The sequence below is a fragment of the Ambystoma mexicanum genome, chromosome 11 (assembly GCF_040938575.1).
Source record: "Ambystoma mexicanum isolate Mex_15411 chromosome 11, UKY_AmexF1_1, whole genome shotgun sequence".
In the NCBI taxonomy this organism is placed as follows: Eukaryota; Metazoa; Chordata; class Amphibia; order Caudata; family Ambystomatidae; genus Ambystoma; species Ambystoma mexicanum.
The window spans coordinates 235,914,345-235,939,774 of NC_090934.1; the positions used below are offsets into that span (position 1 = coordinate 235,914,345).

General features: G+C 45.6%; 1 protein-coding gene across 6 annotated transcripts in view; it reads left to right on the forward strand.

Annotated features, from left to right (window-relative positions):
- The window catches only part of RCC1 (regulator of chromosome condensation 1), a 589,822-nt gene that overhangs the window by 419,013 nt on the left and 145,379 nt on the right, over positions 1-25,430 (forward strand). For all 6 annotated transcript variants that reach the window (XM_069622944.1, XM_069622949.1, XM_069622946.1 and 3 more), the window contains one exon: positions 21,761-21,948. In XM_069622944.1, the coding sequence (XP_069479045.1) occupies positions 21,761-21,948 (188 nt within the window). The remainder of the gene's footprint in view (positions 1-21,760; positions 21,949-25,430) is intronic.

Consider the following 25,430-nt stretch of genomic DNA (forward strand, 5'->3'; position numbering starts at 1 on the left):
AGGTTTGTTTTGGTCGCAGGAACTATACCAGTTCATTATGTGCGGCTTAGTATTTGCATAAGTTGCAGAAATGTATGAATGATGTGACTAAAATCTGAACATGTGACTCGTTCCTTGGATGTTCTGTCTTGCACGAGAAGGAAACGCTTACATTATAGACTGGACCCCCGAAGGATGCAATTCGATGACAGTAGACACAGATGAAAATAACAGATGAAAATAAATAGATCTATTGATAGCATAGCAATGGAAATTCAAGTCAATAGCAATAATAACAAAACATAGCACTATTGTGTAATCTACTCGCAAATAGATAAAAATTTAAAAATCTGCGAAATATGACTAGGATACATGGCCTTACCTTGACCAACAAACAGTTGGATTCAGCAAGCAGTTCAGTATGTTGCAGGAGAATAGGTGGGTGGCCACAGGTAGCACACTGATGGGTTTGCTCTAAGCGGTCACAGAAGTTCACGGATAGCACGATGACGAGCAGATTAGCGTAGATCTCAGTGGTTGCCAGGTAACACGTTCAGGAGTTGACTTGCAAAGCACAAAGATGTTCTCATGAGACATATCAAGTGGTTTATAAAGTATTTAAAATGGGGGTGTGTTTGTGAATGAATGACGTATGTATGTCGTGGTCTTAGGGGGGCGGCCTGCTTGAACGGGAGGCCTGGCTGGAGACACAGGGTCTGAGGAGGCCATGTCATGTGAGCGTTGGCCCCTGGGCGTGGGATACCTTTTGAAGTGAACATGCAGTTTGGCACCTTGGCCTTTCGCGCCCGTCACAGTCCCCCATGCCAGCGCTCATCCCCGGGTGCGAACCGCCTTTGATAGAGGGGGGTGGGATGGATGGGCCTGGGGCATGCAGATAAGGCACAGGAAGACTGCTGAATGGAGACACACTTATGTGAATTGCAGGGGGGTTGCCTGCTTCAAGGGGAGGCCTGGCTGGAGACACGGGGTCTGAGGAAGCCATGTGAGCGAAGGCCCCTTGGCATGGGATACCTTTTGAAGTGTACATGTAGTTTGGCACCTTGGCCTTTCGCGCCCGTCAGTCCCCCATGCCAGCGCTCATCCACTGGCGCGAACCGCCTTTGATAGTATATCGTTGCTTATCAATAACAAATGCCACATTCCGGAGATTCTTGTGAGCACAGACCCACACTTCAACCGGTGTATTATAGTGGTGAAGACCCTAAGGCCTGTATAATCCAATGGTAATTGTTAGTATAGATATATGTGACTTTTATAGAGACATAACCTACTGAAAGACTTTGAACAAGTGTTGTTTAGTGCATGCATTATCGAGAATGTTATGTTGGCTTAGATATAGTGACCACCCTGCTTCACAGCGACCAGACCTTCACCCATTCGGAGCACAGATGTCTGATGTCCATCCTTGAATGGAGACACACTTGATCCATTTAAAAAATCGAAACAACCGTTGTTAAAATATGTGGCGTTTTATTTTGTATCTTATTTTCATGACACAAAAATACAAGACTTTAAAGATTATACAGGTCAGGTTGCAGCACAGCGAGAGAAAATCCCCTGTACTGACCGCTGTCACTCGGGAACGTTTCTCTAATGGCACAGGCGGGTATCACACTTTGAACGTGGTGTCCAAGCCTCCCGTGGAGCCACCATGTAAAGGAACGATAGGCCACCAGCCTGTACCACCTGTAAAAAGGAATGAAACAAACTGTTTTTAAATGACCAAGATCAGTTTAATAAACATTTGTTGTCAATGACAATTCTTGTAACTAATGGCATTCTGCACGGACAAATGCTATCTAGACAATGCACACTATTGAACGACTTACATTCGTTACAATGATATGTAGATGTAATTTTGGATATAGTAGAAGAACATGAAATGGGAGTGGCATGACAAGCAGAGTATACTTACTCGTTACTCGGATTACGAGGACGAACAGTTGTGCGAAGTTCGTGCATAAGCACCATCATTATTCTCAACACGGCCCGTGTGAGGCAGGCTGCCCTGAAGTCTGGCAGCTTGGTGATGCATTCCGATCGTGGCTCGCCTTCCGAAATGTAGGCCAGGCATCCCGAGTTTTCTCGGCAGCAGCAGTTCTCCTCCTCGGTTGCAATTAGCTCGCACCGATTGCATGTGCTCCAGGTGGAGACGCCGTCCATGCGACTAGGCCCAGACTCTTCATCTGTTGATTCGTCCTGCCAACTGCCGTCTGAATCCCCATCGTTTTCACGTGCTTCCCTTTCCAGTAGTTCCTCCTCGGTATTCTCGGGCTCGTACATGTAGGGCATTATTGTAGCCATTGTGTGGTAAACAAAGTGAAATAATTTACCGAGATGGTACAGGTGTTCACACGGGCTACAAGCGGCGAAGGTAGCTGACCAGAGCACAGAAACGAGTCACAAAATACTCAAAGTAACACAGAGAGAGGAATGGAATCGAAAATCTGCTGCTGTGTTGTGAAACGGTCTGTTTATACTTATTGAGGAAAGAGGCGTCCTGCCATTTCCATGGCGACACGTCATTAGCTGAAGCGCAGCGAATGTTGACACGACGTGCTTTGGCGTTGGGAATTGGGCGGTACGAGTCTGCTGATGACAGGCTCAGGAGATGGGGATATGATTTAGTGCCGCAAAAGCAGGTCAGCCAGGGCGATGGGGGGGAAATGGTAGGATTATCACAAAATGGCAGCTCCCTGGTGCCTGTTTTCGCGTGCGTTTAATGGACGAAAACTCGGGTAAGGTCCATCGGAAGGTTTTCTAAAATCGAGCCACTTAGACTTAAAAAAACATGGCCGATCCGTAGGGACAATAAAAAATTGTACTAGACCATGCCTTTAAGAATCTCAGTATCCAAAACCTATCCTTGCCCTCATAACTAACCTAAACAATGTGTAGGGAGTCGGTAACCAAAGAAAGTGTTCACAAATGTACGTTCTGACCTTCTTCCAACTCACAGCTAAACCAGTTCCAGAAAAATGTAGTTCCTTAAATCTCGGGGTTCCTGGCCCAAGTCTTTCATCTCATTATCACAAGATAAGTGGGCCTATTGGCTACTTTCTCTATTTTCTTGGCCCATAATTGCTCCTTTTGTGAAGCTCTGTTAGTTCATCTTAGTTAAAAAAAAAGAATTCAATATGTAATGGTTTTGCTTAGATTTTTAAAGTTCCTTTCACTTCCACATTCAGCATGCAATCATTTTGCTTATTTCTAAAGTTCCCTTTGGGATTCAACAAGTTTAGAGTTCTGCTTAATTGTTACATTTTTATTAAGTTCGGTATTCAATAGGTATTGCTTTGTCTTAAAGGTCAGTTCATTCAGCCCACTGTTTGTTTCACTTGAATTGAAATGCCCAGCACTCTGACTTCGGGAAACGATCTTTCCAAGATACGCAACCACTCTGATACAAAGTTTTCCTTGTGCTGCAACATTCAACAATGGAATTGACGTTGAACCGGAAACCTTCGAAACGCTCTTAAGGCACGCGACCACTATGATACAAAGTATTCTGTAACCATATAATTTGCTCCAGGTTTCTCATCTGGTAGAAACACACTGGTCTCTGCAATAGTTCTTCCAGCAGAGTGAAACCAACAAACCCCTGCTTCTATTGTCTGGGTTCCAATTCCTGCCCCTTAGGCACTCCTGTGTCGGCTGATTGACACACTGGAACAAGCACTTCTGATTAAAAAAAGGAAAGGGACAGCCTCTCCACGCGGCTCCCTTCTCTGCCCTCCGCCTGTAGGATGGAACCCCAGCTCCCACGCCACACTTTATCAGACCACCCTCTCCTTGCAATACCGAGCGTCTCGGCATGCTGCACACAACGGACCGTCCCACATTTCCTTTTAGTGGCTTGCTTCTCTTCCAAAAAATTTCTCTACTGATCACACGGGCCTCCCTTCTGGTCCTTTGTTGATTTTACCTCATCTTTTTATACACCGGCAACCCTCTAACTGGTTGCATGTGTGCTTTCCAATTGGTTTTGCCTGACCATGATGGGGACATTCCTGACCTTAACACATTGCATGCATCTTCTTTGTCTCGGTACCAAAGTGGGGAAATGGTAGTGTTCACTACCCTCAGCTGCCTCTTCCTCGTCTCAGTACTGTCAAGTGTCACAAGAGGGGAAATGAAGGGAGCTGATTTACAATAACCCAAGAAGGTTGGGGTGGGTTAGGTTGGTCGTTAATAGGAAAAGCGGATACCATGCCTTGCCTGAGGGCACACCACTCCTCACGGACCCTCCAACCAGGTGATCTCTTGCTCCTCTGCCCACAGGGTTAGGATACAAAAGCGATGGACTTTCCCTGGCCAGCTGCATGGAGGATCCAAGTTGAGTAGGAGTGAGCACACCCTCGGTTTTCTCACAGAAGCAGCATCATTCCTCGTAGCTGCACAATGCAGGCACTTTTAAAAAAAAAAAAAAAATAAAAAAAAATAACCAATGGAGTGGTACTTATCGTTTCTTTTTGCGCAATTGTTCAAAATGCCCAATTCAGCAATGGATCTGGCTTGTCATCACAATGTTACCTTTGTGGGTGTTTATGCTATGGGTCTTGCCAGCTTGCGTGTAAGGTAATTTAAAATGTTTAACTCCGTAGAGTTGGTTGGACTGTACAATACATAGGAACATTTTGAGGTGTGTGGGTATAGATAGATATCCTGCTGTTGTTTGAAGTACTGTTTCATAGTAAAAGTCCTACCTTGTATTTAAAATATAATTAATGTAAAGATTACTTGTATGCATCAGTTATGCATTGTGTGACTTACTTTGCAGTTACTTCTCCTGGTACTACTCGGCGTGCAGCAGAATATCATCAAAGATGCGTGATAAACCCAGCCAGGATGCCATTTGCCTGCTTAGCACTGAGCATCTTCTGTAAAGACGGGACAGCTGTGCACATTGTGTACCTTGACATACAGTTTTAGTTCTCACCCTTGGCTTTGGGTATCCTTTCACATGTTGCTTGATGCACTTTTGCAATTAGATTTACTCTTCGCCATTTTTACTTCTATGATCCATTTCATGCTATCACCTTTTGGGCGGCCACTGACCATGTGGTGCCTGGGAGGGAAATTGGTGCTTGCTTCTGAGCATTATTTTACTGCCACCTGTGGGGACTCTGTGCTTGACTTAAGCACAGCCATTCGTTTAGTTTTTTTTAAAAAATGATGCATCATTTTTAACCTACTTTTCTGAATGAAAACCTTATTTTCCGAGCAGTTAAACAATGAATGTTGTGTATTTGAATATACAAATGATTGCTTAAGTGTATGCGTGTGCTAAGTGGCACCAATAAAACCAACCATGTGTTGCATATTAAAGAGCATTTTGGTGAGATGAGAATGGGAGTGACTAAAGAGCTTTCTGATCGTCATACGTCTGAGTTGTATGACTGAATAACTAAATACCAAAAAGCATCTTTTTTTAAATTTTTTTATGGAAAGTCACCCTAACAAAGCTTTTGCAAATATCAAGCATACATTCAAGTTTGGCCTTCAAAAACTTTAGCTGTCAAAGTGCTAACAGCTCAAAATTCCTCGAGTGTTGTGGATCAGCCAGACTGGGAGAAACAAAACTAACTTTATTTAAAAAAACGACAACCAGTACATTAATAAACTGCAATAATCTGCTGCCCTAGGCTTGGGCCTATTCAGCCTTGTTGTAAATACAACTATGCTTAAAACACAGATGGATCCCTCAATAAGACCCCAAATGGTCTGTGAACTGCATAACGAGTGCTTGCTGTACAGGATGGCATGGTAACGGATCCACCATGGCATCTTCGAGTAGAGGACAAGGCATATCTAAATGGTGTTCTACACTTATGACAGCCTAAATCTGATACCATCCTCAAAGCCTGTTGCTTCATACTTTGGTACCAGATGGAAGAGTTTTGGCAATGACCTAGCAGAAGTCAACCGAGGTGAATAAGCCAATGTTTTGACACTGTGGCCTAGCTGCTCTAAATACCTTTTGGCAGCGATTTTTACCCCCTTCACCTTGGAGAGCAATTTCCTCTGACTCTTGGTGAATTTTTTTTTTTTTTTTTTGTGTGAAACTGTTTGGTCATGTCAATAATAGCACATTACAATAATATTCATTCAACATGCAGAGCAATTCCAACATCATATAAATATATAGTGATAAATCATGCCGTAGAGGCAGGGGAAAAGTAATTATCGGGTATCATCTTTCATAAATAGCTTCTGAAAGGGGCCCATATATTACAGACATGTACAAACTCTACTCCTACCTTATCAGGAGCCCTCATCAATGCTAGGTCCCTCATAGCACATAAAACGGAAATTGCGACCTACTTGCAATGAATAACCTCTATCTCCTCGCTGTCTGAGACCTGGCTACACGATGCCGCAGGTCCTGCACTTATGATTGCCATACCAGACAACCTATAATATACTAAGAGTTGATTGACCTAATTCCAGAGAAGGTAGCCTGGCCATCATTGCCAAAACCAAGCTAGCCGTAAGACTCTCCCCTCCTCTAGCAATCACATCATGAGAACTCCTCTCTACTAAAATACCTATCTCTAATAATAGTATACTAACTGTACTCTTAGTGCACAGACCTCCAGGCCCACTAGGTAACTTTGAGGAAGGCCTATCCAGTCTCCTCACGAATAGCATCAAAGACCTAACTCCTATTACTAGGAGATTTTAACTTGGGTTTCCATGATGTCGAGGATAAACGGGCTCAGTCTATCCAATCAATCCTAGTCGATCATGGTCTTACCCAAAAAGTCTCAGTCCCCACACACATAAAAGGACGTACTCTAGATTGGATAGCCAATCGTAACTGCGACGCCACCATCACTAATATTGATCCACAAACTTGGACTGACCACCACATCACCCGCTTCTCAGCCACTATAGATCCCCCTAAACCAGTGAACACCGAAATCATACCCCCAATGCCTACGAGAAGTAAAAAAGATATTACCATGGAAAAACTACTCCCACTTCTCCTACCAGCTCTCACCGATGGCACTATCAACTCGGACCCAAACACGCTAGTTGAGACATTCAGCAAGTCCATGGCCAAAACTCTGGACATAATTGCCCCTATCAAACTTCGCAAAAGCAAACGAGAATCTCACCTCAACTCATAGTTCACCCCTCACCTTAAAGAATTACGTATCCAAAAATGCAAACTATAAGCTATCTGGAGGCATACACCTTCAATTGAGAATAAAATCCTACTTGACAATTTTGCTAAAAAATATAAGCACGCAATTATCCAAACCAAAAAAGATGAGAGAATTAGTAAAGCAAACTCTAATTCAAAAGAACTCTTTTCCATCCTCCGGGAAATGGAAAACCCAATTGCTCCCACAGACAATGTCCCCAAGGACAAACCATGGTGCACTAGCATCCAAAATGCCTTAGCCAATAAAATCACAACCCTACAACCTAAAATCGCAATGAAAAAAGCCTCCTTGAGTTCTATCGGAACACACACCAACCTCCTGACAGATACACTGAGCACAACGTCATAAAGTAACTGCCTACCATTCAGGTTCACCAACATATCCATACTGGAAACTGAAAAGGTCATATTATTATCCCTCAAACCATCGAACTGCCAAGGTGACAGTTGCCCCGCGCAAGTTATTAAGGATGCAGCTAGAGATCTAGCTCCCTTCATATCTAAATTAATCAACGCCTCCTTCAGCTCCAGCACTGTACCTACCAACCTTAAGGAATCGTGGGTACTGCCCCTCAAAAAGCAGACCCTTGACCCAGCCATCCCCACTAATTATAGGCCCATCACCACGGTCCCATTTCTCCTTAAAATTAGTAACCTACCTCCAGATCCAAAGCTATCTGGAGTCAAATCAATTACTAGGATCACGACAATCAGGTTTCAGACCACTACATTGTACTGAAACGGCCCTAATTGACCTTAATTCACAAATTGACGAGTTGAAGGATAAAGGTAAAACAGCTATGCTCCTCCTCCGTGACTTATCGGCGGCTTTTGACCTGGTGGATCATGCAGTGTTATGCAACCATTTAGCGTCTGCCGCCCATTTCTCAAGTGAAGCTATAGCATGGGTACAATCCTTCCTAGCTAACCGTACGATGAGTGTTCTCCCCCCAACCCCCCTAGCTTCAGCGGACCCAATACACCTGTGGCGTCCCACAAGGTTCATGTGTCTCCCCCACAATGTATAATATCTTCACTAAGCCACTCTTCGACAAACTTGACAGACTGGGGGTAACTTACACCAATTATGCGGACGACACGCAGATCCTCATACCACTATCTGGCAATTTTGTTGAAGACGTAGCTTTAGTAAATACGATTTACCTCCTCATTTAGGCATGGATGGCCTCCCACACCCTCTGCCTGAATGACGACAAAACAGATACTGCTTTTGGGTTCTGACTCCAACCTTAAAAAACTCAGCCCCAACTATCTCGCCTTCAACATAATTAAAGTGGCAACCGAGGTAAAAACACTAAGTTTCTACCTTGATTCCACACTATCTCTTAAAAAACAAGTCAACACCTTGGCTTCCTCTACAGCGTATACCTGCAAACTAATCGGTACCTGTAGGCCCTACCTCTCAAAAACTAATTGTATCACACTAGCCAACGCACTAATGTCCAAGTTGGACTACTGCAACGCCTTTTATGCGGGTGCCAATGAAACTGTCATAAACAAAATGCAAATACTGCAAAATAATGCCCTTGGAGCAGCCCTGGACATACCATCTCTAACATTAGGAAAGACCACCACTGGTTAAAAATCAGTGACGGAGTGCTTCTCAAGACTATCGCTTACACACAAAGGGCTGAACAACACTGCACCACCTTACATCTCGGCTAGACTAACCAGAATGTCCTCCAGTCATCACACCAGAGCCTTTTGCCATTTCCTACTAGAAACTCCCAGATTCAGGCGAGCTAAATCGGGCGGTGCTAGTTTCCCGGTTAGAGCCGCCCAAGCCTGGAATGTACTCCCCATTGCATTAAGAGCCAATCTACCCTACTTTAGATTTAGATACAAGGTGAAAAGTTGGCTTTGGGCCAACGACAAATAACAAACTGAGCTACTGCACTCTACTGCCATGACTCCAGACTATCTCATCGCCCACCCTTGGTCGCGAGACACCTTCTTGTACTGCTGGTATATTTGTACTTTATAAAGGCTATTATGATATGTTTTGCATCAGCTGTCTCTATCCTCTGTATGTAACCTAAGCTTAAGTAATCTTGTATATGCTGCGCCCGGCTACCCCAGGGTTTGGAGCGCATTATCAAATAATAAACATACAATACATTGTTCTTGACGTTTGCTTACAAATGTCAATTCTTGGTGAAAATGTGGCCTTCCAGCATTTGAGTATACATATATTGGCAACAGCGTGTCACATTGAAAAGCCTTCTTGTGGTTTCGGCCACCTTACTAATGTCTCAAACGGGTTTTTCAGGGGAGTGAGAGAACGGGATTTGCATTTATTTCCTCAGTCTCAGCAATACAGTGATCAAGGGGCATGCCTTATACATATGAAAAGCATTCATGTGTGGGTCACCACATTTCAAACATTCCCCTGAACAGTTCTCCGTAAACGTGGCCATTTTTTCAGGGGTGTAATGCAATTGGTTGAGTATTTTGAACTGGATCAGGTGTAGGCCGGCATTCAGACAGTTTCAGTTGACTTTATTTTAATTCTTATAAAGCGCCAACATGCCCGTAGGCCTCGGGGCGCACATAGAAACTTAACAGGACAGACAAACATAGAGAAGCCTGTATAGAGCAGAGAAGGAGCAAGGTCACTGAGTTATTCCATGTTGAACAAATGGGTTTTTACGGCGCGTTTGAATACGGAGTGGTTCTGAATCTGCCGCATGGGCTGGAAGTTTGTTCCAGAGCAGGGGTCCCTGTGCATAAAGAGTTGTGCCACCAAATTTAGCTGTCCTAATTTCGGGCTGTTTGAGAATGATGGCCAAGGATGACCGAAGGTTCCTAATGTTTGGCTTAATGCTTATACGGTCTGACAGGTAGGTGGGGCTGCTGAAACTAAGGCATTTATGAGTCGTGGTTAATATCTTATGGGTTATCCGGTGTTTAATGGGGAGCCAATGAAGTTTTTTCCTGAAGGTGGAAATGTGTGTGCGACGGGACTGAGTGAAGATATTGCGCACAGCATTATTCTGAGCCACTTGTAATGATTGGATGTTGAGAGCTGTGGTGCCCGCTAGGAGGCTGTTACAGTAATCCAATCTAGAATTAATTAGTGCGGTGGAAATAAGAGCGCAGTTCTCTTGTGATATGAATGGGCGAATATACCCTATTCTCATTTATGAGACCACAGCTTGATTTGATGCTGGAGACGTGAAATTTCATTGAGAGATCTTCGTCAAGAACAACTCCCAATGTCTTAACCTTCTTCTGAACGAGAATGGTGTTATCAGCAATATGGAAGCTAGCATAGTCGGGATCTAGTTTCGCCCTAGTGTTTTTAGATGCCACAATGAGAATTTCAGTTTTTTTATCATTGAGGGCAAGAGAATTGCAGGCCATCCAGTCTTGTATAGCTTTGTCTATTTTGATGGTTGCAGAATCACTGCTATAAAGGCCACTCGACTGTATAACCACTTGAGTATCATCGGCGTAGTTCGTATATTGCACGCCTAGTTTGTTTAAGAGGTCAAGAAGAGGACGAATGTATAGATTGAAAAGCAAGGGTGATAGACAGGAGCCCTGCGGAACTCCGCATGTCTGAGAAATTGGAGAAGATTGGCTATCGCCCACACAAACCCTTACCATTCTGGGACCCAGAAAGGAGGCAATCCATCTGGATGCATTTGCGGAGCACCTGGCGACCTCTCCGAGCCTTGACACCAGTAAGCTGTGATCAACTAGGTCGAAGGCTGCGGAGAGATCAAGTAACATGAGCAAGGCAGCTTGATTATTATCAGCTATGCTAGCTAAGGTAGGTTTCAGATCTAGATAACTGTCTCAGTCCCATGACGTGCCCTATAGCCCAACTGACGGGTGCCCAGGATATTGTATTTTTCGACATGGGCCTGTAGCTGTAAATAGGCCAATTTATCAATTAATTTGAGAACGTAAGGCACGTTGGTAATAGGCCTGTAGTTGTCATTCGCTGGATCGAGGTTCTCCTTTTTCAGTAAGGGTGTGATCCATGCCGACTTTAACAGTTCCGGCACCAGACCCTCATCAAAAGAGAGATTTACCAATTTAGTGATCCATGGAACCAGAGTTTCTAAAGACTCTTTGAGAGTACTTGTAGGACAGTCGTCGGCAGGACAGGACGTGTCTTTGAGGTCTTTTATGATTTTAAATACTTCATCTTCAGTATAGTGTGTAAAGGAGAATTGAGGAATATCGTTTTCGCAGTTGCTGGGCGAAGTGGTGTCTGTGAGGTTTTGCGTAGATGTTACATTACCTAGGGCTTTTTTTATTTTTTTCCCTTGTGAGAATCAGTCTTGAGTGAAAAAGCATCATGAATACTCTGGTACCATTTATTGTCCTTGACGATATTATTAGAGGTTGGGGGCTGACTTTGGAATTCTGCTAAGATTTTAAAAAGCTCCCCTGTATTTGATTGAGCATTCACTATTCTTGCATTGTAATGTGTGGCCTTTGCTTCTGTGAGTTTTTTATAATTAATGACAGATTTTTTATAGTTTGTGTGCTGTCGTTGGGATTTTTCCTCCAGGCCCTTTCGAGAGCTTTTTTTCTTGTCTGGCTACAAGAATTTCATTGGTGAACCAGGTGTTCTTTGTGGTTTCAGTCTTTATTGTCTTCATTTTTAGTGGGGCAAGATCGTTAACTGTTTAATGTTATTTGACAAGTGGTTGATAAGTTCAGAGGATTCCGTGAAGTTGTCAAGAGGTTGAAGTTTGGAAGACAGCAATGTGGTAAAATTAGGAGCTGTTAGATTCACAGGTTACGAGACATTTTCTGTATGCGTGGATGGGCGTTAAGTTTTGGAGGAGGGGATGGTAGCGAAATCTTAGCTTGAATAAGAAAATGGTCAGACCAGATACATGGTGTGGCCGAGATATTGGAAATATTGACATTGAGACAGAAGCCAGTCTAGGGTGTGACCCTTATTATGCGTGGGAGACTTCATCCAGTGAGTAAGGCCGAAAGAGGTGATAGTGTCCATCAGCTTGGTGCCGGCTTTGTCCTGTTGGTTGTTAGCCCAGTGATTAAAGTCGCCCATAATGATAATTGGGCCTTTAGTGGTACAAATCTGGGCCAGTAGATCACTTAGCTGTTCTTCAAATAGGGGCATGGTTTTAGGTGGGCGATAGATTGTTAGTGTATTTAAAGTGGGGTGTGAGGTTTTTATTTTCACCCATAAACTCTCAGCCTTCCGGAGAGGTATGGGAAATCTCATAACATTCAAGACTTGATTTACACATCAGAGCCACTCCACCGCCTTTGCCCTGCAAACGATCAGCTCTGAAAAGAGTGTCATCGTCGGGCGTGGACAGTGTAGCTTGGGTGGGAAGCTCGGGGTTGAGCCACTTTTCAGTTATGCCAAAGAAGTCGGGCTTAAGCTCATTAGTTGGGACTGAAATTTCCACACCGTGCTTGTATAGCGAGCGTGTGTTGAGAAGGGAGAGAGAGAGCACCAACGAGGGTGCAATCTTAGAATTCATATTTGACTTGCACAGTGTTTTCTTTAAGCACATGATGAAACAAAGGCAGAGTGCATAAACAACTTACTTAGAAGAGGATGCGTCTGCTAGACTCAGTTTCCCCTCGAGCCGGCGAGCTGCGGCGATGACCGGTGAAGACCGGCACGACCCAGAAGCGCCGGCGCTGAAGCGCCTGAACAATCAAGAAGAACCCTAGGGGTTCTGGGAAATGTAGTTCGAGAACTACTTCCAGTTCCTTGCAGACCTGAGAGTGCTTTGCTCTCTGCCACTCACACCAGCAGTCATACAGTGTGTTATCTAGACAGTGGAGCGTTACACAAGAAATTCCTAAACAGTTGAAAATCAGGGAATCGCAAATGAAGTCGACCTAGGAGTCGTGCGCAGCGTGATGACACGCGCAAACAGGTAAAATGCCAATGGCAACAGCAGTACCTGTAAAAGTATTTTTCTTTGTTTTCCACCTATTGCTGTACCCTTATTCGTCTCCCATGGCGTTTTAATGTTCTGGGATTGGGTATGCGATTGTATTGGGGCATGCAGTTTGGAAATAACCGCCTTCGCACCATCCCCGGAAGTTAAAACTTGTATATGCTCTCCCACCAAAAGCGGCCCTCATACGATGATATTGTAGTAATTTCAGCTGTCCTTCCCTGATGGGACCCACAATATAGTCTAGACTTGCATATCTGCCTTATGGGTACATGTCTCGCATCTTCAACTGTTAAATCCCAGGTTTTCTCTTGGGCTTAATCAAGTGGGGGAGATTCCAGGGAAGAGCCAGATCGGGGCTTTGGGGTCGTATGGTACCTCTGATGCTTTTATATATCGAGAAAACAAGGGGCGCACTCCAGTTCCCTGCACAACCTTCCAGGCCACTGGTGTTCTCCTCCAACCGGTTTCTGTGCCAATACACGTCAACAGGGAGGCTCTCTTAACTTGCAGCTCAAAGCAAGTGCAGGTGATGATAATCTGCTGCAAGGGCTTCTGGTGGATGTAGTCATCAGTTTAGCAAGGAAACAGCTCACGCCCCATCCACTCTTTGCAGTTCCCTTGACACTATAATGCCCAGATAGCGATCCCCGGACCAGCGCCTATTTGAATCCGCTAATATTCGGTAGCCGGTGTGAGTGGGAATAATTCTGCATTAATGTATCATATTGGGCTCTAGATTGACTTCAGGCAGGAGAGTGTTGTCCACATAAAGTGATAATTGAGGTGGGCCCATCAATCTGATAACCCATGGTTTTTACGCACAAAAGCGGCCATTGGTTCATGCTAGGACAAAGTATGGGGGAGTAGGGAACAACCGTGTCTGATACCCCTACCAAGAAATAGTGGTATGATTCGTGAGGACTCTTGCTCCTGGGTTGGTGCATAGGAGCCGAACACACCATACAAAGTATGAACCCAACACGAAGCATTCAAGCACCAATAATAGATATTCCCAGGATACAGATTCAAATGCCGCGGCTAGCGCCGCCTTCAGGCATATCTGCGCCATTACCCCGAATAGCCGACGGAGATTGAGGGCAGTGGACCTCATTGGAATGAAGCCAGATTGGTCCAGGTTTACCAATTTGGGCATGTTGGGGAGAAGTCTAATCACAAGGATTTTGGCAAATATCTTCGCATCTGTGTTGATTAAGGAAAAAGGTCTGTATGAGGACATGTCATGAGGGGCACAATGTGGTTTCAGTAATAGTTATTATGGCTTCTTGCATCGAGTCAGGAAGTATTCCCCGGTTCATAGCCTCTTCCCACACATTCAGCGAGGGGGCTAGTTTCACGTGGCATTATTTATATAGTTGAAGTCCCAGGCCATCAGATCCTGGGGCTTTTCCTGGTGCCACGGCCTTAATGACCTCTATTTCCTCCTGGGTAATTGGTAAATCCACTGAGGATTTAGCCGTGGGCAGGAGCCCAGAGAGCCGCAGTCTACATAGGTATTCGGAAGTCTCCTCCACGGTCCTCGTCTCCCTTTGAGCCGTGTGAATTTGTCATTTATTTGTTCCCCTCGAGTCGCCACTTGCTGCTTGGATACCGGCGGTTGGGGTTGCTGTAATGTTCTGCTTTCAACATGTTAGATGGGGGATTTCACCGCTTTGTCTCCCTACCCCGATCTGCAAGCTCTCGCTTGGCAGCCATGTATTGCACCTCCCTGTCAGCCAACTTGTGAAAGTCACTTAGCAGTAGTCTGCCAGGGTATCCTTGTTGTGTAGTACTGTAGCTCTTCTCATGTTCTAGTAGCTGGGATGCCACCTGGCTCAATTTCTTCCTACAGTTTGGGCCATGAGAATACCCCAAACCCAGACCATGAAGGTTTCCCAGAGTGTTGCCGATCTCTAAGGATATTAGAGGGCTTCCTCCAACGCTTTGCATGTGGAGGAACATCACATAACTCAAGGCACAAAGAGACCGGGGGAAAGATCAGTGTGTGCGCAGATGGAACTCTGCACCATGTTCGAAAGTGAGGTGGTCAGGAGCCAATAGTCTATCTGAGATTCCGAGTCTTGTACTGTGGAGTAATGTGTATTGTTTGTCTTGTGGGTGGAGTGTTCTCCAAGCATCTATCAAAGGTAACTGTAGTAATATCTGGTGCAAGGTATTGGCAGCTTTCGTGGACATCCAGGTGGCATCGGATGACCAGTCTAAAGCTGTGACGAGAATTGTGGTAAAGACCCCTCCCCAAAACACCCATGTCTCGTCCAGTTGGGTGAGCATATCCAACATGGCCCGTAAGTATTTACCAGAACCACTGGGTGACCAGCTATGCGCCGCCCCACAACACTAGCAGGTAGAGTCCTAATGGATCTATTTTGCTTTCTATGTATCGGAAGCCTAGTAATGGCTGGATAAGTGTAAGTACTCTCCTGGCCCGCATGGGTTTCTTGGAGCATCCGTATCTGTGGCTTTTGTTTTTTATTTTTTTTTATTTTTTTTTTTTCCCAGGTTAAGACCCCATTACATTCCAGGGTTATGGATTAATTTTCAGCCCTTTGCCCAGAAGTGTGGTGTGCACCATTCACAATTACCATATTTGTCGCTATCTTTACTTGTACTCCTAAGTCTCGTACTGTTCTTGGCATCATGACCATTAATGAACTTTTAACTCCCTCAACTCGGTCTGTCCCCCCCATCCATACCTCCCTCCCTTCGGTGCATCAGGGATTGACCATTGCACCCACTGTCCCCCACCCACCAACCATTAACCCCAACAAAATGTTTCCCCCCTTAACTTGTGGAATCTTCTCGAGGTGCTTATGCTGCAGCCTTATGTCTGCTACAACTGGTCGCCACCGTTCAGGCTTTAACTCGTATTTTGGATCGGTGCCACCCATTGACATATCCTTTGTATTTGTTGGGGAGCAATAACAGTCTGCAACTTTCAGTCTGTTGGATCTCTCCTCTCATTGTGTCGTGGGCTTGTGTTCTGATCTACTCCGCGATCGTGGGGTGGTAATGGAATCAAAGATTTAATGTAATCCATGGCTGCCGCAGGGTTCTCAAAGAAATGAGCTCTACCTCTGTATCCGCATTTTAGCCAGGAAAGTCAGGGCATATGGAATTCTACATAGTCAGAGTTGCTGCTTCACTTCTTTATATGATCTCCTTTGGGCCTGTACTCCTGCGGCAAAGTTAGGGTAAATATGAATGTTTCCCTCGTAGTGTAGCGTCCCCATCTCTCTGGCCATTCTGAGGATTGAATCTCTGTGCTTATAATTGAGCAGCCTGGCGAGGATGGTATGGGGTGGAGCCCTGCGTTTAGGTGTCTGGGCAAGGGTGCGGTGCGCTCTTTCCACCAGGAAAATTATCGGAGAACAATTCTGTCATGAAGAGGGACTGTATGAGTTTCAGCGTTAACCTCCATTGGACCTTTGCAAGATCCTCGCACTTGTCTTGCATCTGAGAGTTCTCCTTTCAGTTGTGTAATGTCGCAGCTGTGCTGGCCAGTTGTATTTTCGTTTGCACTTATCCTGGCCTCAGGTTCCATTACACGGGCACTTTTATATCCAATATTGCTTTGAGCGACCCGATGTTGGCCACAACATTGTCCAAACTTTCTACATAGTGGCGAGTAGATCGTCTCTGGGGTTAGCTGTGTACATTGTTATGGTGTCTCCAGTCGGTGTCTGCTGCTGGACTGGTTTGCGAGCTCCCAGACCCCCATCTGGCCATTCTTCTTCGCACCAGAGCCCTTCGTCATTATCAGCAGCCTTATGGATCGTGTGAAATGAATTGCAGGATTCTTTTAGTGGTGGGATAGTTTCCAAGAGCCAGCTGCCCTGTGAACGGGGAGATATTCTTGCGTAGTTACACAATTGTAGTGCTCACTGTATTATACTGGGCTCAGCGTGCTTGGGGTGTGTATTCCTGTCGCTGACAACGCTCTTCATAACAGCCCAACAAAGGATATTGTATCCCCTATGCATCCGGACCACAGCGCAGCAGGGAGATCTCCTCAAACTAAAACTCTCTATCTGCCCTGTACTAGGAGCATCTGTAGCAGGGTTCAGGCTAATCTGCACCGTTCAGCAGTACTTATCTTCTTAGTCAAGTTGTACTAAGCAGCCCAATCAGAAGCTCCCATCAAGCTCGACGCAGTAATAGGCTTATTTCCAGCAGCTTTGCAGCGTGCAGTCAGGGGGTTGGGTAGAGCCCAATGTCCCCTGCACAGATCTCAGTAGGCCCCAAGTATCATCTGCTACGCATTGGTATTCATAAAGCAAAGGGCAGTGTTCCAACTAGCATGGGTTGAGTATACACTCTACAGTGTTAATGACTGTTTCACGTTATCAGGAGTTCTGGCTGTTATGCCAGATCCAGCATTAAAATGTACGTGGCATGTTTGACTGTTTTTCCAGTTGTTGCCCACTGGTTGTAGGACCTGTAGTTTTGTGCGGCTTGGCTCTCAGCTGTCCTTCACATCAAGGGCCCCCCCCCCCCCCAGGGCCCTTTCCAGGATTTATGCCTCAATCGGGACAGACTGCATTCGCGGCGCAGGGCACACGCAGTGGTGTAGGATGTTGCCACATGTCTGATAGTTTGTTTCCATCATGTTCTGTGGTCAAGTCTGTGCACAGCACTCAAGGTGTAGGCAGGGCAGGGGTGCAACGGGGGTTACTCCTTAGCCGCTGTATTTTGAGCAGTATTCCAGATGATGCTGAAGAGGGTCTCAACTCGTGGTTTTCCAGCCAGCTTCAGGCTGTCGTCTACAAGCGCGGTGGCGTGGCTCGAGGAGGCGGGCGCAGAAAATTCTACAATTCTCAGTTGGGCCAGGCGTGTACAGTTGCTAGCATTCCCAGTGGCTCACACGCTGCTCCTGTGCCTGTCGTGTCCCCGACAGCGAGTCGCACAGCAGTTTGATCCGTTTGTAGCAGGGCAGCTAATGTTGCTCTCTGGGGTGTCCACAGGGTCTCATATGCTTGTCCTTGCTCCAGATCAGACCCTTGTCGTTGCAGGCTAATGGGACCACGCAAGCCATGGGCGGTCGTGGTACGGAGTGTCCGCTGGGTAAATGTCAAGAGGAACAGCTGGCTTGCCCTCCACACAGGGACTACGATCAAGTATTAAGCGTCACACCACAGGGTAGCACCTTGCGTTGTGCTACGCAGTGTGCCAGTGGTCTGGATTGGCTCCTCCACGGCCTTCAGTGTTCAGCTCCCCCTGTGGCTTCAATTATTTATCGTGTTGTTCTCGCAGTCCGCTTACACACCAGTGTCCCCACTCATCTTGTCTGGATGGATTTCTCGGCTGTTTTTAGTCGGATTTTCCTGATACTTGCTCTTGGTGTTTTCCGACCCTTACTGAAGAAGCGTTGCAGCAGACCATCTCGCTGGGTGTCTCTGAAACTGATTTGATTCAGGATATGGTCTGGATCGGAGCTCTGCAATTAGGCATCCATTAAGTGCTTGTGCAACAGCGCCACCCACCCCCAGAATTTTGTGTTCCTCTGCCAGGTTTCACATGATTGTTGCAACTACACGAGTGGGAACTAATTTAGAGACACCATGCTGGGGGAGGTGGGGGGGGGGGAATTAGGGGAAATTCTAAATCTATTTGCCATTTGTGGAACCTGGAAATAAAAGCTTTATGCATCATGGAAAGGGCAGGGCACAGATTCTTATGGGAAAGCTCGGCTAGCCTGACCTTGTTTCCTTCCCTTAATTTCGAAGCTATTGGCTCTAATGAAGCGAACAATTGTATTTATAATACTGATGGCTCACCTGTAGCCAAAAAAGCATTGTTTGTGAGACGTTCAAAATTGCAGAACAAGTCCTCCCGTCTCCCTCTCTGCCCAGTTGGCTGTAGACATTCTGCAGCCGGGGATGGTTTTACTTCCAAATTCAGTCTTTCCTGGGTGGCTGATCTTCATGCAAATAAGGGGATGACCAGATCATAATGATATGGCATTTATAACGTGCCTGTACAGTGTTTCTAGGCGCAACAAGACCAGGAAGGGGTGGGGGGGATAGTGAGGACCAAACAGTCTTACTAGGCCTTCTGTCATTCAGATCACACAAGTGCAGGGAAATAGAAGGGCAGTAGTGCGGAGGGGGGGGGGGGGGGTAGGCTAGGGGAAGAAGTGCAGGTAACTCTAGTGCAGCCAATGAGTGGCTCATAAGTACAGAGAGCAGGGACTGTAGAGTTGCAGATAGACAGAAGTGCTGGGGGAGCCTGGATGCAGTGCAAGAGCAACTGGACATGCAGGAGTCTGGGCTAGAGTTCAGAAGGTAGCCAGGTGACCAGTTCGTGGAGCAGTCTGGACATCAGCAGGCGAGAGGCGGAGAGAAAGCGGAAGTGAAAATGAAGGGATTGATTTGCTTCCGGACCCAGAGGTGGTTTCACTGAAGTTTGAGTGAGGCAGGGAGGCTGTTCCTGACGGAGGACCCATCCGAAGAGGGATCTCATCCAAATCTCTGCTTGGAAAAGCATCTGACCCTCAGTTGGAAGTGGATGAGTGGAGAGCACGAGAAGGGAGATGTTTAGGAAGAGAGTTGGAGGTAGTGCTGTCCCAGGCCCCAGAAAGCCTTGTGAACGATGCAAAGGGTCTGGGAGCCAGTGAAGAGATTTCAGAGCTGGAGCGATATGATCCCTGGGCTTGAGGCCAATGACAAGTCTTGCAGTCCTGTTCTAATTAAGTTGTAGAGGTTGGAGAGTAGAGGCAGGCAGGTTTAGCAGAGGCTGTTGCAGAAGTCCCTCCTAGAGGGCACCAGTGCTCTGGAGACTGAGCTTCTGGGGGGGAAGTGAGAAAAGGAAGAACACATCAGATAGTTTGACTTCTTGGAGATGTTTGATGTGAGGAGAGGGTGGGATTGAAGATGACACCACATCATGGTTCTTAGCAGTAGGAGCAGGGAGGGAGGGAGATCATTGGCAGCACACCATTCCTGCATTGCAGCCAGGCAGTCTGGTATGAGAGAAGTGGAAGAGGTGGCTGAGGGAGCCTGAAGGAGATGGGTGTCATCCGCATAACACAAAGTTTGAACAGAAAGTAGCAATGCAGTGGCCAAGAGGTGCCAGGTTGTGGTCGAAAAGCCAGAGAGAAAGGTTGTTCCCCTGGGGAACACCACAAGTAGAGGGAGAAAATACCCCAGATGGAGATGAGGATATCGGCCAGGCCAGGGCCTGATCAGTGAGGCTCAGGTTATCATGGAGGCGATTGAGCAGGATGGCATGGTTGACCGTATCAAAAGCAGAAGGATGAGAAGAATGAAGACAGAAGGAAGGTTAGAGTTAAGGTTAGAGAGCAGGTGTTGGAGCAGTTGCTGTACTTCTGGCAGCTCTGAAGCCAGACTGATGGTCGTGGAGACCACCAACGGATTCGGTGTGCAGATTAAGCTGGATGAGGTCCAGCTTTTTGGCTAGGAAAAGTGATGGCAATCGTGTGCTAGCAGGAGAGGAAGGATCACAAGAGGGCTTCTCTAGAAGGGGGTGCACAAGCGAGTGCTTGAGGGAGGAGGGTAAGCTTCCAGCGGCAAAGAGTGATTGCAGAAACCTGCCAAGGCTGGAGCAAGGGTGTCAATATGGTCCATTATGGTTCAGGATGAGCAGAGAACCGGCTTTGAGGCTTGCATAGATTGGGCTCGTCTAGAAACATCAAAGGTGAACAAGGGAAAGGAGTAGAGTATATGAAGAGGAGGAGCCGAGTTGTTTGCTGCAGACTTTGATGTGACTCTTCTTAGCGAGGAAAGTCTGTATTGCCTTGGCGCAGGAGGCAGGCCAGTTTGTCAGGGGTTGCCCTGATGCACTCCACTTCAGCTCAGCCACGCTACACTTATGTTTAAGGGTGACTGAGTCTGAATCGTACCGAGAGAATACGCAAGCAAATGAAGGTGTGTTTTTGCCATTGGTGCCTAATTAAAAACTGAGACCCCCCCCCCATACCAAGTTAATGTGGATGTACAGTTTTTTAATACTTTTGGGCATTAGGGGCTTATCTAAATCTGAAAAAATGATGTCGTTGACGAACCCTATAATTAAGTCATTTCAGTGGGCTACTGAGACTTTACTGATGGAAATTGCTTCAGACCTTAACATGGTATTTGCAGCGCACATGCACCAACCTATTTGCTTTCTGTCCCCTATCATGGAGCACTGATGTTGAAAAGGGACTGACTATTGGGCAGTGTGTGCCTGGAGGAGGCCCAAGTAGGGGTGTCCAGAAATAAGGGTCCAGGGTGAACACGTGCTGACACCTTCTGGAACGTTCCATTTCCATGCCTCTCTGCATCCAGCTCCATTCCTGTTGATTGGACATCACAAAAGTAATGAGTAAAAGGCTTTATAAACTTAAAAGCAGCAACGTCACTAGGGTTGGTTGCTATGATTTTTTTTAAATGTAGGTTTGATGCAGGGTGTACTGTTTTAGTTTACTTTATACGAAGAATACTCCAAGCCTTCTATTTTCTCTGAGAACAATTTGCTGGTCAACTGCTCTGAATTGTCAGAATTTAAACCATCCATTTAGCCTTTAGTGTTCTGTAAGAAATGTCTATGCTTATGTGGTGGAGCACTGTAGGAGTTCCTTTGTACCTGGTGATGTATTTTCAATTTTTGTCCGCCGCGCTGACCTGTCTTTTTTTCTTTTCAGTGACGCACCCATCCCATGGTACATTTGGAGGCTTGGTGCTTACTTTGGGTCAAGGGGATGTTGGGCAGCTGGGCCTTGGTGAAGATGTCATTGAGCGCAAAAGGCCAGCCTTAGTGCAGCTTCCAGAGAAGATCGTACAGGTGGTGGCAGGTGGCATGCACACTGTGTGCCTCAGCGAGGCGGGCAATGTAAGTTCTTGCTACCTCAGATCCCGACGTTTTGTTTCACTTTGTTGTTCAGATCCCGACATTTTGTTTCACTTTGTTGTTCAGTGTACTAAGAATGGGTATGGAATTGACAATGAACTTTGAATCCAATATGGAGAAGTTCATCTCAGGAACACTGCAGTGCCAGATAAAATATCTGATTTGATTGCTCTTGCATTCAGCAGTGGTCCTTCTTGGTACTCCATAACGATACAGCTTCCTTGGGTATTTAGTTCCAAGCACAGGGGTATTGCTCAGTAAGAAGGCACATAGTGGGTTGTTAATCTTTTGTCCCTTGCATGTGCCACTTATCTTTTTAATGTACCCTTATGCTCCTATGCGCATTGTCAACCTCATGGGTTAATATCCCATTTGTATGGCACCAGTTGGCCTGGAGAATTACAAGTAGGTGTTTGTGTCAAGCTTACCAGGCTCTTCTAGGCAACACCAGGGACAGAAAATGTGCCTGGCTGTGTTGCCCTCTAAAACTGAATAAACCTGGGTACTTGGGTATTTGGAACATATTCAACACACTTCATCCCCAGTAATGGCATTCCTTGGCATAATGTTTGGATACTGCTGATTCGGGAGCTTAACATGCTCTTTTAGGAAATGACCAGCTAATTGAAACATAAGATGTCTAGAGCAGGGGTCTCCAACCTTTTCATTGGCGTGAGCTACTTTCAGTGGAGGGCTAACAGTGGGGAGCTACTTGCGAGCGATCGGGGGTGGGGGATGTTCATAAACATTGGAACTTGTACTTATTTTTTTGCTGTTAATTTCCCCTTTATAAATAGAGGGAATAATAGTGCTTCACGATTATGTTAATAAAGTTCAAAAACCTCTTTATTGCATTCTTTTTTTATTAGAAGCCATCTTATAAAAAGACTTCACAATGTGGGAAAATGATTGGGACATTCAGTGTGAAGGTTGACACTGCATGCCGTCCACCAGTGCTCTGTAGTCAGGTGTATAACTTGATACAGCTACTCGGATGGAGTCACTCAAATGCTCATCAGTCAGACGGGTTCGAAATCTGAAAATGCAGATTCACAGAGATAGGTGGAACCAAACAGAGAAGTCGCTTTTAATGCTGCTGTGCAAAGGTTACTGTACTCCTTGTAGTCAACAAGGCTCCAGAAATTGGTGTGAGATTGCCTGCTTTTCAACTGAATGTCCCCTTGCAGGCTGACAATCTCCATTTCCATAGCACAACTGTTCAGGTTAAACAGCTCACCTATTTGTTCTGCAAGTTCACAAACATCGACTTCCATGAATGGGTTTGCGATGAACATCACATATGGTTCAATCCTTTCGAAATCCCTGAACCGGTCACTGAACTCCTCCTTAAGCCTGCTCAGGAGACTGCTATATTTGTCAATGTTCAGGAGTTCAGGACTAGCTTTGTCTGTCAGCATTTGGATAACAGAAGGGAAATGATAGAGACTAGAGGAATGTTTTCTGCTCCTTATCACCTAGCCACATGGTACACATTAACTCCTTGTTGATCTTGATTTTGGTATACTGGGGATAACCTTTGTAAACCAAATAGACATCCAAACATTTGAGTTGTCAAGTAAGTGGCAGGGTTCTCCGCCCCTACCCCACACCCATAGAGCGCTTGAAATGCTTTACAACATGTATACATATAAAATAATCCCCATTATCTCTATTTTTGCCCCACCTAATCCAGTCCCTGAAAATTGAGGCTTATCACTAGGTCTAAGGACGTTTCCATAAACTTTAATAACGTTGTAGGAAACACTGCTAAGTGTAATGGTTAAACATGGTGCTTATATATTTATGAATTTATTTTGTACCTTTGTAGGAGCGCACCAAACCCACAGGCATCTAGCGCTAGTTGCAGGGGGGGGGTGGGGTGGTAAAGATCGAGGCTCAAGGCTTGGTTGAATAGGAAGGGTTTGAGATGTTTCCTGAAGCATGACAGGCGGGTTTGTTTCACAGGTGAGCGTCATTCTAGAGAGCTGGGGCACAGGCTAGCACCCCCGCTTTTTCTTGTTTGGTGTCATTGGCTGGTTGTTGTAGGTCTAGAGTGTTTTGATGGTGTCCATGAGGTATTGGGGGTTGGAGGGGCTCCTAATTGCACATGCATTTGTAGGTGATGAGTGTCTTGAATTTAATTCTGTCCTTGACTGGGAGCCAGTGTGTTGACTTCTGACCTGTGATATGTGGGTATGTCTGTCAATGTTGAGTGCCGCACGCACAGTATTGTTTTGAATGGTTTGGAGTTTGCACTCTTTTTCCTTCTGAAGTCCCGCAAAGTAGGGCATTGCAATAGTCCAGTTTGGATCTTATAAGGCTCAGGCAATTTCAGGGGTGACGATTCTGGGATGAGAGGAATGGTTTGCTGGCGTTGATGAGTTTGATTGCGTATCCTAAGGAGGCGGCAATGTGGTTGACATGGTGGGTCATGGTGAGTGAGGAATCGAGGAAAATGCTGAGCAATGCTATCTTGGACTGTCAATAGTGAAGCTTTTGTAGGCATTGTGTAGTTTTTAGAAGGGCGTGCTGCTCAGTTTTGTCATCGTTGAGGCATAATGGACTGGATGGTTTTGGTAGATGTTGATGCGGCTGGTACAAGAAAAATCATTTCTGGTGCACTCTTAATATTTATAAATTCAGAGAACATCTTAATCGGTATAAGAATTTTTAGGGTGCGGGGGAAGGTAAAATGGTCCTGGCACAGTACCACAAATATGCAAAGCGAAGAAAAAACACTCCCGTCCCCTGCACACTATTCACTACCATCAAGATGGTTACAAAGGAATTTCAAAGTTTAAAGGCAGAAAAGAAAGTTATACTCAACGTTTCCATATACAATGCTCTTAGACCATTTTTAAATTTTTTTTTTATAAAAGAGATGAAATGTTTAATGAATACACAATTCTGTTCAATCAAGAAATGCAGGTGTCCAATATCTATGGCTGACACGTTTCAAGACTTTCTCTCTTCTTGAGCCTAATTGGACTGTGAATAAATACAAAAGAAATACTATAAGCATGTTTGTTAACCTTGGCATGCATCGCACATCTCAAATGTATGCCGAGTATATTTAGTATAGGTTCATCATATATTATCACTCCCAATTGATCAATGCCTTTTCTAGTAGGGATATAAAGAGGATGTGGATCCACCCCTCAAAAAACACGGATGTGTCCTGTATCTATACAGGATATACATCTAAATGAGGTAAAGCTCTCACATCAGCTTGTGTCTGTGGTGGTAATCTCCAGAGAGGGGGGGGGGGGGGGGAGTTTGAGGAATGGTCTGCATGGTTTGTGTATGAGACAGAGGGCATCTAGGTGGTTGAAAATGGGTTTGGTATACACATTGTAAAGGGGGGGGGGACTAGCCTCCCCTGCGAAGACCTGGGATGATCTGTTGGCCAGAAAGGATCAGTTGGTGGCCTCTGGATAGAAGTGGGCAGAGGTGGACATTGCTTG